Below are 12,695 nucleotides of genomic sequence, written 5' to 3' on the forward strand. Positions count from 1 at the left end.
TAGACCCAAGCACCTCTATTACTAAGATGTGTGATAGAGGCAGCACAACAAATCAGTGGGGAAAGAGGAGTGAGACAGCAAACACACTGTCTCTTTGCTAACTCGTTATAGGGGTATGCTTGGCTTTAGGGCAGGATTATTTTACCAGGGTCCCAGTGACATACTTGTTCTGATGAGCCACCTCTCATTATAGAACCTGGCTCAACACATTACCCTCTGAGGATTGATTTGGTTTCTCAAGTACTTGGAAAGGAGGGGCTCTGAGTAGGGACATCAGATTTTTGTTCCTGGAAAATGACATCTACTCTTATAGGTTAGTGAATGAACATTCTGGTTTACAGGTTATCTTGGTAGATAATCTAACTACTACTAATTGAGACACGAATTAATGTACACTAGATATTTCCAGCCCTGAGGGCAAGCTGAGAGCAAGGTCTTGAGGGAATGGGCTCCAGGAAAGGGGACTGAACATGAGGATTAGGATGCTGAGACAGAGATGAGGTGCTAACAGGGGAACTGGGATGACCTCATCTAGAAACTCAGTATTTCTAAGGAGCTCCTGCCTGGAGGCATGACTGATGCAACTGCTATGCTTACAGTGTCTGTAGTATTAATGGGGCAAGGAAGGAGAAGGAAATAGAATTTAAAATCAACTAACAAGGCTGTAGGAGTTGTTTTCAAATAACAACTATTCAGAATTCATTTGCTTGTTTTCCTATCCCTGCCCAAATGTGTGCTTCGAGTCAGCCTGCAGTCACCTATCAATGACTGCTCAGTTTCCAATTAATTATTTAACCAGTCAGTGTGGCACAATTATGCCTGCCACCTAGATAAGCCATGGTAGGAATGAGGGGGGAAAGGAAGAGTCATTTCAAAGTTGGGTAATATTTTTGAAATCAGAGAAAAAGAGATGGCAAAATGTTATCTCTCCCCTCTCTCTCTCTAATAATGAAAGAAATACAGACATCAAGATACATTGATGGGTCTACAAAATTAGAAAAAAATTTTATGAGAGCCTTTGGTGAAATGGATACACTGACAGTGAGACTTGCTGGGACAAACTTTCTGGAAAGCATTATGTACCAGTGTTTGAATCCAGTGACCCATGGATTTCAGGTCCGGGAAACCTCCGTGCATAAAGTGCTGGAAAAGCTTGATGCACAGAAATATTCATTACAGTAGCATAACTTAAATTAGCTAAAAATCAAGAACATTCTAAGTATTTAATAATAAGAATAGTTTAGTATATTATGATATGTCCACAATAGGAATATTATATGGCCATAAGAATAATATTCATAAAGGATTAATAACATGGAGATTTTCCCCTTATATTAAATGAAAAAAAGTAGAAATACCAAGAAATAGAAATAGAAAAACAGTATAGAGGATATAATCTCAAAAACAGAAAAAATCCTCAGAGAAAAAGCTAGAAAGAATTAGAGTAAAATGAAAGTAGGCTTTGTCTCTGATAGTTGTAAGTTTTTTTGCCCAAATTTCTGTCAAAGCTAGCCAACCTCATATTCTGCTCCCATGTCTTAAAACCTTTTGAGAAGGTAACAATTTAAGGCCTTGTTTGTAATAACATTTCCAATGTGGCCACAATTTTTAATGGAACTGATGGCCATACATGTCACAAGGGTAGAGAACCATGACAAAGGGCTTTTCTTCTCCAAAGAGCAGGACAAGTGGGTTACCTGGCTTCACTGGAGAATCACAATTTCTACCCCAGGAGATGTGCTATTTGCCAAAGGAATCTTTCAGCATTTCAAAAACATCAACAGCCTCTGAATCTCACCAAGGAGAAATTCTTTGATAGTGTTGGTGAGAACATAATGGATGAACCAAGAAGTTGGCTGTTTCTAGAAGCACAAAGCAGAGAAACCACTTCCCCTATGGCTGCTTAAGATATGCAACGAGGGAAATCCTGGAGGGCAGGCCATCATTTGACTGTCTTCTCTTGCTCCAAACCTCAATCAACTTGACTATCTCTTTAATGAATGATTCATCAAAATATCCCCCAGTTTATCACAAGTGGCTTCTTTGGCTCACCAACAGGCTGACCACTTTTGTTGAATCCATCAAGAAAGGGCTTTGTCTTGGGGGAAATGAAATATTGGGGAATTTCTAGGCTTTAAAAATTGAATCTTACTTTGAAAATGATCCATATGGTTCAATTTAATTTGCAGTATAAGGCACACTACTGACATTACAGGAATGTGTCTGCTGTAGCAAGAAGCAATGGCTTGAGTTGTGAAATGAAACCGAAGGATGCTATCTGAAGCTACTACGTACACTTTCTGATGTCATTTTCCAACGTAAGCATCCTTAATGTAAACAATGATAGATGTCCATAATCATAATTAAGGGATATCTGCATTAATTCCCATCAAAGAGAAGCTGTTCTAAATATCACAATATGCAACCCTTCATGAGGGTTGCCTATCACCTGCTTTCCATAGTAGCATCCCAGGCCACCTGCACCTTTTTGATGGCACAGGACTTAATGGCACAATTTGACATAAAAAAGAAATTTCCTCCGCAATGATAATTTTTAGAGTAGCAGGAGGAAATTTTTTTAAAAATCTTTTTTCATTGACTCTTTAAAACTCATTCATGGGTATTCTTGGTGTGCCAGTTTCCTAGGGGCTGCCATAACAAAGTACCACAAACTGGGCTTAAAACACCAGAAATGTGTTGTCTCACAGTTCTGGAAGCTAGAAGTCTGAAATTATGCTTATTGCAGGGCTGTGCTCCCTCTGAAACCTGTAGGGGAGAATCCTTCCTGGCTTCTTTTTAGCTTCTGGGGTTTGCTCACCATCTTTGGTGTTCCCTGGTCTGCAGCTGTGTAACTCCAGTCTCTGCCTTTGCTGTCACATGGAATTTCCCCTGTGTCTCCATGTCTTCATGTGGCCATCCTTTTATGAGGACACCAGTCATAAGGATTAGGGATCCACTGTACTTGAGTATGACCTCATCTTTTTTTTTTATGATTTTATTTATTTATTTGCCAGAGAGAGAGAATGTGCACAAGCAGGAGGAGCGGCAGAGGCAGAGGGAGAAGTAAGCTTCCCGCTGAGCAAGGAGCCCAATGTGGGACTCAATCCCAGGACACCGGTATCATGACCTGAGCCGAAGGCAGCTGCTTAACCAACTGAACCACCCAGGTGTCCTGATCTCATTTTAACTAATCACACTAGCAACCACCCTGTCTCCAAATAAGATCATATTCTGTGGTGCTAGGGGTTAGGACTTCAGTTGATCTTTTTTGGGGTGACACGATTCAACCCATAATACCTGGGGTCCATGGGTTGTCCAAAGAGCCTTTTCGAGACAGAGAGAGGGCAGTGTGGGAACACTGGAACCAGGGAGTATGAAACAAGGGTGCAGAGAAGGAAGTGGGAGCAAGACAAATGGAACCCACTTTGCAGTTTTACCCGCAAGTCTGGTGGCAGTGATCTTTCCCCCTGCTGATTTTGGTGCAAGGACTCTGGTTACTGATGGCAACTTTTGGCCAATTCCCAGCTGAAGATGCTCAAGTTCTATACTTGAGTATGGGTTGCAAAATGAAGTTTATGGTTGTGTCCAGAACATTCTCCGCTGATGCCATATGTTTGAAAATGTCTAAATTTTGTGCAGAGACACACAAGCAAGTGTTTTTGTAAGTGGAGTTACATAATTAGGGCATGGACTTGCATAATAATTAGCACATGTAATTAGGTACAGACTTCTTGTCCTTTAATTAGACAATCAAGACATCTAATTATAAAATTAAGATGTAATTATATGGCCCAAGATCTACATATTTCCTTCCATCCATTAGAGATCACATTTAGAAAATAATTCACAAAAACTGATGGAGAAATGAACCTAGAAACCAGATTCAAGGATGTTGAGGGAAGTCTTAAGTGGACTGGTAAGTCTTCTTTGGTCTTCCCTCCAGGGTGTGAGGGGAGTTATTTAAAATATCATAGTCTACTGGTACGAGTAACTCATACATACTATGCTGTTGACCTTTGGTACACATGCTAATGAAGAAGAATGTTGGCACGACTAATCTGTGTAATTCACACGTGGCTCCTGAGTGCAGTTTGTAATCACATTTGAACATGGACTTACGTGTGATGTCCTGGGAATTCATTCAAACCCAATAAAGCAGCCAGATGGTGGAAACCTCCTTCCCATTCTTGGTTCTCCCTTGTGACTACTTTAAAAATAGACCCATTGCTCAGAATAATGCAAACCAACACTTTGGTCGGATTGTCCTTTCCCTGAATATTTGAACATTTGATGAAAAGTACTTATTTTAAGTGCTCCTTATTGGACTACAGGTTGAAAAGGGGAAGGTCAAAGACTATAGCGAACACTCCATCTTTCTAATGATGAGTGATTTTTAGAGCAGCATTTTGTTCATCTAAATTCTAATGCTCCTAGGAAGCTTGGCTGTAATGATATGCTCTATATTTTTCCTTGCTCCTAAATTGAGATTTGGCTGATCTCTGCATGATGCTAAACACCCAGTTTGACTCATTAATTTTTCTGAACTGACTGAACTTTTGACCTAATTGGCTGGCTGATTAGGGATTACAGCCATATGTCCAGGTTTTTCTAAGCCAGTTCTGACTTAAACTGTGTTATCCCTCTGTTCCCATAAACTGGTGAAATATCCTAGTAATTCCAATGTTTTGACAGCTATGCTGCACTTCTCAGACTGCTGCTTTCTCCTGGAAAGTGGCACCAAAATCTGTCGGGCCACGTTTCCTGATTTTTGGTTAAGAAAATATGCTTCCCATATGGTTTCAGGCCATGAAAACAAAGACACGAAGAGGTTATAAGCGGTTGGCAATGAGGTCTTGTCTCCATGGTGTGTTCTCTCCCTCTCTATTTTTGTGTTTCTCTATTAGGCCATGGAATGTGGTGAGGGACAAATTATGTGCAGGGGTCAGTTTTGACCAGCAAAACACACAAATTTGCACAGGGAACTTATTTTTGCCATTGTGACTTTTTTTTGCCTTGCCTTCTAATAATTGTTCATGGTTGATGTAGAAGCAAAGGAATTGAACTGGGGAGAGGTACATTTTTAAAAACAATGTATTGATGGAAATTTTAGGTGGGGAAGGAGCATTTAGAAGACAGCATCGCCAAGATCTCTTCCACCTGTGAGATTTTAGGATTCCTCCATCTCCAGCCCGTCACGGGATCAGGAGGAATTTCCACTCACTCATCTCTACGCTTCGATCTCTTCTGTCCTTAGACACTGTCAACCGGAAACCACTCCTCCCATCCTTCCTTGAGGAGAACTCAGTAATTCTGTTTCCTAATAGGGCCAATGTATGAATGAAAACTTCAGTTTCTTGATTTTTAAGATTTGCTTTTCCCCTCAGGTACTCCACATCAGCGTTTTCAAGACTGGAGAAGCTGGGCATCAGACATCCCAAGCCTTCTCCTTTTATTGGAAACTTGACATTTTTCCGCCAGGTAAGGGCAGTCTTCCATCATCTTCCAGCATAAGATATGCTGAGCCCAGGGCAGCTGTACCCGTGAAGCACTGCTTCCATCTAGGTCACCCACACTGGGGTGGTCTATATGTGAAGGAGCTGTGTGATGAGCCTTCCCCTCCTTGAATGAATTATCACGTGATGACAACGATCCATTGCTTATCACTCATCAACATGTGTTGAGTCCTATCATCCATTCATTCATCCATTCACCCCAAAACCCACTGACTGAGTATCTAAACATGCCAGGCCCTGGGATGTGGAAGAAGTAGAAGTTACTTATACCCTCAAGTGTGCACACGAAATCACGGTGTTCAGCACCAGATGGGATGTACCCTAGTGCTAGATTAGGCAAGAGAGATGGTAGTTGTTGTGTCCTTCAGAGGAGAGGGAGATTTATCAGGGCTAGAATCATCCTAGAGGACTTCCTGGAGAAGGAGGTCTGGCAGAAGCAATAAACACAAGGGCAAGAACACAAACCAGGTGGGGAGCAACAATGTGTGTGATTGCACTTAAATGAGAATTAGGGCAAGCTTGATTAGCAGCCTGGATTGACTAGAAGCCAAAGATGGGGAGCACTAGGGGAAGCAATTATGTGAGAGAGTGACAGGCTAGATGGTTGGCAGTCTAGAAAGGTCAGTGTACTATCACTTTGGAGTGGGAGAGGGACCCTGAAGTGGATGATCACTCTTCAGGGGAGATTTAGTTTAAGAAGTCTAGGTGACATGGTGAGGGCTTGGCCCAGATGGTGAGGGTGAAAAGAGAAGGACATTGGGGGCAAAGTTAGTAAATCCTGGGACTAATTTGTAGTAGAGAATTCAAGACAAATGAGCCAAAGCACCTCTAAGTGTTGAGCCAGGTTCACAGGGAGAATGGCCATGAGTTGACAGAAATAGAAGGTCTGGAGGGCAGCTGGTCCAGGGAGATACCTTTGATTGGCCGGAGTGACATGCAAGTGGAAAGGTCCTGCAGGCATTTGTAGATAGAAGCCCAGGACACTATCTTCTAAGAGTATATTTTTTCTCTTCATTGGGTTTTCTCAGAAGCCAGATGGTTTAATCTGCGAACTCATGGTGGTGCTGCCACCAGACCCTTCATCAGGAGCCGACAGATCCCGTGTGTGAAGAACCGCTGAGCTAAACAGAGACATGCAGGGCTAACTGGGCCAATCCTGGTCATATCTGTTCAGCATCTCTCTAGGATTTCCCCACCCCCAGCCTCAGAAAGGCTGGCCCTCAGCATGACACAGATAACAACTTTAGCTATTTCTATCCTTTTCCCTCTTCCTCAGTTTCTTTTCTCTTCCTTTCTGTCTCTTTTCTCTGTCCAACACTCTTTTTCCCCTTTATTGTTGTTGTTGCTCTCTTCCTAGTGTTTTAAATACCTTCTCCTCACCTCTGTCTCAGGGGTGGCGCATTCACAACACTAAGCCCTCAAACAGCAATCTCATTAAGGCTTCCGGTGAGTCCTTGAAGCAAGTGTGAAGAAATTTCTAAGTGTCAAAAGAGAACACGCTGGATAGGAAATTCAAAGTAAATAGATTTCACATATTTCTGGGGGAGGGGGGAATGATCAGTTGTATTCAGTTGAGTAATTTAGTATTAACATTTTGAGGAAAAATTGTAGAACTGTCGATACGAAGAGAACACTGTGCTCCTGCCTCTGGTTAATTTCCACATATGCTCCTTTTCAGCTCGTCATCCTTGTATGTACAAACCTTGCCAAGTTCCTTCTAGAACATAGTAATTTCAGCGACTGTTTTTATATTCATAGAAGCTTTCCTTGATGTATGGCAAGCTTAGATTGTGAAAGTAGATGTAATCAGAATGGGATGTATTTCCATTAAGGACATCCACCTCTTCTATCCCCACCAACTCTTTCCTCTCCCCCACCCCTCAGATGTCTCTCCTGTATACTGCATTCCCACAACACAGGGATCTAGCAGTTTCCAGCCTTTCACCCCTACAGTTCCTCCATCTATATTTGCACACACACTCCATCCCCACTACATTACCCCAACCCTATAGTACAATGGGTGTGGCCTTTTCTGACCCCTCCACCCCACAGCTGTCTCCAGGTATACTCGTTTCCCATGACAAAATGTGTCTAATGTTTTGTCCTATATAAAGTTACGCTAAGGTTCTTATGTTTTGACTACATTGATTTTAGTTAAAAATTTCACTTGGATCATGATAATTCAGAATTTACAAGCGTTTACATATAGAGTGGCTGTCAAAAGAGGCTTTGCCAAAATTAATAATAATATAAACCAAATTGCCGAGGGGAATGTTAACATAGTTGAGAAAGCAAACCGTTTTCAAATATTTTAGCAGCAATTACACACAAATACTTTAAGTACAGATGATCTCTTTCCATCCATTAAAGCAGAGTTGACTAAGATTTTTCCTTGGCAATATATTTTTTAAAGCTACTTGTTTATTCTAATACTTCAAAGTACTTGAAAGCAATAGAACTTGAATTCTTTTTTATTGTTTATGTAATTGTGTTCTCACGGTTCCGGACTTTTTCCTGAATAAATGTGAATACTTGAAATTTTGTTTAATCTTATTCTTATGATAGTCCTATGTTTTCCACAGGGTTTCTGGGAAAGCCAAATGGAGCTCAGAAAGCTATATGGACCTCTGTGTGGGTAAGAGAGAAGTCCACTTTTCTACCATTTATCTTGATTTCTGCATGTTCTGATAAGGAAGTAATAACCAGAATGGGGATGTTGCATGTGTTTAGGTCTTTTAAGGATCCACAAAGAGAGGGCCTAGCTGTACAGATAAGGCTCCTGGAGGAGTGGAGGAGGCCCCAGGGTTGCCCAAGGGGGCCCTATGCTAGGCTGAAAGAACACCACTTCCCAGCCTTTAAGACCCTGACCAGTTAGGTCAGACCCTGGGTGCCTTGACCATCTCGCTCTACTGCTGCAATTGGATACAGTGGCCCTCCATGCCTCAGTCTAGTTTGCCTTGAGAACCCACAAGTCGTCTTTTCTTATGAACTTACCGAAACCTTACTTGGACCCGTTTTGTTCAACTCTGTGGGAAAACATGCTGTCAGCTGTATGACCATATAATCTACCATCCAATACAATACACTGTGTTGAACGTGAAAGGGGATGCTATTAATAATTACCCCAGACAACAGTGGACACAATGACTGTCCTGGATATATTGGGACATCTGGTCACCCTAGTTCTCAGCCATATAAAGTACTAGAGCCCCTTTTTTTTCTTGAATTTTCCCTTTTTATGCCTCAGAGAATGCTCCTTCTTTTTAAAAAAAAAAATAAATAAAATTCCAGAATCTGGTGAACAAACATATGTTAAGACCATTTATTCTATTCAAGATTTGACAGACTTGAGTCATATTGGTTCTCAACATGCATCTTTCCACATTGGAGTCCTAATCGTTTTAGTCTGTTCTCGTATCATTCCTCCTCAGCCATGCGGTGATTTTTAGCAGCTCTTCTCCAGACCTCCAGGTCTGTGATCACTGTTTTAGGTGCAGTAAACTTCTGTTGTGTTCCTAATGTACATGCTAATGGGGGCCCATGGTTTGTGAACCCTTCTGTCCATAGGATCCATGACGCTTATTCTCCCAGTGATGATTTTCAAAAGATTGACTTGTACTCTGTGGAAATGGCCCTACCTGGGAGACCCATAGTTTTGGCCAAGTTGTTCTCACTGCTCTTTAGTTTGCTATATGATCCTGCAAAAGTAATAAATTGTCATACTAGATGCTGTCTGAATTAGTTTGTTATCGCTGCATAACAAACCAATCTAAATTGCAGGGACTTAAACAATAAATTATTATTTATCACATGTCTAAGGGGTGGCTGGAATCAACTAATCTAAGCTACCCTTGGCTCAACTCAGCTGGGCTTTCTGGTGCATCTGCTGGTCCTCTGGGCAGGAAGGTCATTTAGGACAGGCTCAACTGGGGCAGCTCTGCTCCACTTATCTCTCATCCTTCTTGGAATAGCAAGCAAACCAGGGAAGGCTCTTCTCAAGGTGAAGGCAAATGTTCAAGAGAGCAAACCTAATAGCACAAGAACATCTTAAGTTTCTGCTGCATCATGTCTGCTAACATCCTATTGGCCAAACCAAGTTATATGGCCAAACTCAAAATCAGGGCAGGAAGCACATCTGCCCTCAGTGAGACCAAAGCAAGTCACTTGGCCAAGCCTGACATCAATGGGGCAGGGAGGTGTGTTCCTCTGATGGAAGGGCAGGGAGGTGGTACACATCTTTCAATAATAAGCAACTCTACCTAATTCTCTAAGATATCTTTTAGCTTGGTCTTAACTTACTTTTTTTTTTTTATGTGCATAGCTTCTTGCTTTAAGTATGATAGATACTTAATAAAGGCTCAAGGGATTGACCCATTTACCTTTCTCCTACTCTTGGGCTGCTCTATTGCTTTTTTAAAAGTTCTCATTCCAGTTCTCTCTTTCCAATAGCCTCATTCTGTGGTTGACTTGACACTGACCTTGGAGGCTGTCCCATATATTACTGAGACATCGCACTGACTCAGAATGACAGTAGCTTCCCTAGAATTAGGAAAAGGCCTCTCTAAGTTTGAATTCTAGGAATCCATTCCCTGGAGTACTTCTTGTACAGATTTTTCAGAGTAGAACACTTGGGTATTTTAAAATAATTTAAAAATGTCAGATGAAGAGTTTAAAGGGCACTGTATTAACTGGTGGGTGGTGTGGTGTGCATGCGTGTGTGAGAGGTGGGGGACAAAGAGAGAGAGGGAGGGAGGGAGAATTAGTTTCCTTGACGACAGGATGTCTAATAAACTACCCCCCCCAATTTTAACTAAGTTAACTCCATTTATCCTTTTCATTTCAAGAAAACGTAAATCAAAGAGAATGATTTCAAATGAGGTTATAGAGATAGAAATTGCAGTATCATCTCCACTCTTTGTTCCCACCTCTGGTGAAAAGGGGAAAAAAGAAATGGTGATGGCATAATTTCTTCATACAAAACTGTCAACCTTTTTCTGCTTTAGAAAAAAAGATGAGCCATAAAATGCTGACTTCTTTTTAAACATGTCCATTCCTGGATTTGGAGGCAAGACGGTGGTGGGGCAAAGTCCTGACTGAGCTCTGTAATCTTGATGAGACTCAGTGTGCTCACCTTTTAAAATGAAAGGGATGAACTAGCTTCTAGCCCTAAAAATTATCTTGTTACTCCTTAAATTTTACCAAAATGTTTTCACTGGTTGGGAATGTCAAGGATGAACTACGTTCAATAAAAGACCCTTCCTTTACACAATGATTCAGTTTGAGTTATTTAATTTTTAGACTATTTTTATTTATTTTTTAAAATATTTTATTTATTTATTTATTTATTTATTTGAGAGAGAGAGCGTGCACACATGAGCAGGGGGAGTGGCAGAGGGAGAGAGAGAAGCAGGCTCCCCACTGAGCAAGAAGCCCGACTTGGGGTTTGATCCCAGGACCGTAGTATCATGACCTGAGCCGAAGGCAGACGCTTAATGGACGGAGCCACCCAGGCGCCCCTGACTACTTTTATTTTTTTAGAAAATATTATCAAGACCAGATGGTCCTCTTAAAAATTAAAATGATAGACTGATTCACCATTTGACAAGGGAAGCCCCACACTGTTGATGCCATATAGAGATGCACTGTATCGTTAGGTGGCAGGACAGTATTCCATGTTGGGAGAAACATGCTGCTCTGGACCTGAAAGCCAAATATGGGGATCATGATGCTTATTATCTGGTTGTTATCATAGCAACCCAGTCAGAGTTTGGGTCCCCAAACTGGAGATCGGCTCCTTATCCATTTTCCCTCCCACTCACTGCTATGGGGAAGATACTGCTAGAGAAACTTTCTGCCAAGAAGGGTTGACAATCACTGTTTATTGTCACCACCACCACCACCACCACCACCACCAAGAACAAAATGTCTTTACCAAGTATCTAATTACATAGCCTGCTTTGCCACGCGCTGTGCAGATAAAACTACACATGTTGTCTCTGCCTTCCTTGAACTTGACTGTAAAGCAGATGGACTGGCATGCATACCTATCCAGATTTATTCACAATACTTGATTTGAACTCTTTTGAATTGCACAGTAGTACCCCTGACAACATAATAGGAAGAAAGCGAAGCTTTACGGCTTTAGACAACCTGCAGTCAATTAATAATGACTGGTTAGCTCCTTCAGTCTGAGCAGGAGCCCCAAGTTGGATTTATATTCCTTCCTAAACCCTAAAAGAACAGCATCAACATAATCATCAGACATTTGTGACTGGATATAAACAGGATGGATATTATTTTCCCTTCCAATTTGTAATTGACTTTATAATCCAGTGGATGACAAGCCTTTATTATACTATTACTATTAATTACTTATAAATACTTATGGCACCTAAGTTCAGCTCATTTGTGACTCCTAAAGGCTCCCATCTAAAGCTTCTTTACCTTTCTCTTGTCTGTCTTTTAAGTGATAGTTCTATAGCTGTTCTTTTATTTAGCCCCATCCCCATCTCTTCTTGCTCTCACATCACTTTGACCTTGATTTCTAGTATAAACTTCGCTCCCTCTTGTTGAATTTGATTCTCATGCTTCTCGGCCTCCATCATTCTCTGCCCCTCCATTTGATTAGTGGCCCCCTCATTCCTGTATCCCTCTATCAAGACAGATTTGTTCAATGATCTCATATACCCTCATTAGAACAGTAAGTTGTAAGTAGGTAAGCATGCACATTGTATATAATTCATAAAGTACAAATAAGTATTCAGCAAAAAGTAAAACTGACTCCCTTCTTGGACCCTTAGCCACTCTTCCCCAGAAGCAACCTCTGTTATCAACTTTTTAATACTCAGATGGATAGTATATGATAGATGCTGTTCTTTATCTTGCTTTGTCCATTAATGATATTTGTGAAATTGTCCCATTTCAATACATTCATTCTTATTAAATGCTATTCTATTTTTTTAAGGATTCCATTGTATGGATGTATCCTAGTTCTAAAAATAAGTTCTCAATTGATGAACACCTTTTGCTCTTATAAATAATACTGCAGTGAATATGCTTGTATATATATCATTGCTGTCTTATGTTAGTATGTCTGTAGGATAAATTCCTAAAACAAATTATTAGGTCAAAGATTATCTACATTTTTTACTTTATTTTAAATGGCTCTGTCTAGGACTTATA

The 12,695-nt window shown here is 40.9% G+C and overlaps 1 protein-coding gene across 2 annotated transcripts in view; it reads left to right on the forward strand.

Moving 5' to 3' along the window:
- The window catches only part of TBXAS1 (thromboxane A synthase 1), a 157,787-nt gene that overhangs the window by 39,735 nt on the left and 105,357 nt on the right, over positions 1 to 12,695 (forward strand). For both annotated transcript variants that reach the window (XM_036123789.2, XM_036065169.2), the window contains exons 3-4: positions 5,385 to 5,478; positions 8,096 to 8,148. In XM_036123789.2, coding sequence (XP_035979682.1) covers positions 5,385 to 5,478; positions 8,096 to 8,148 — 147 coding nt within the window. The remainder of the gene's footprint in view (positions 1 to 5,384; positions 5,479 to 8,095; positions 8,149 to 12,695) is intronic.

The sequence above is a fragment of the Halichoerus grypus genome, chromosome 12 (genome assembly GCF_964656455.1).
Source record: "Halichoerus grypus chromosome 12, mHalGry1.hap1.1, whole genome shotgun sequence".
NCBI classification, from domain to species: domain Eukaryota; kingdom Metazoa; phylum Chordata; class Mammalia; order Carnivora; family Phocidae; genus Halichoerus; species Halichoerus grypus.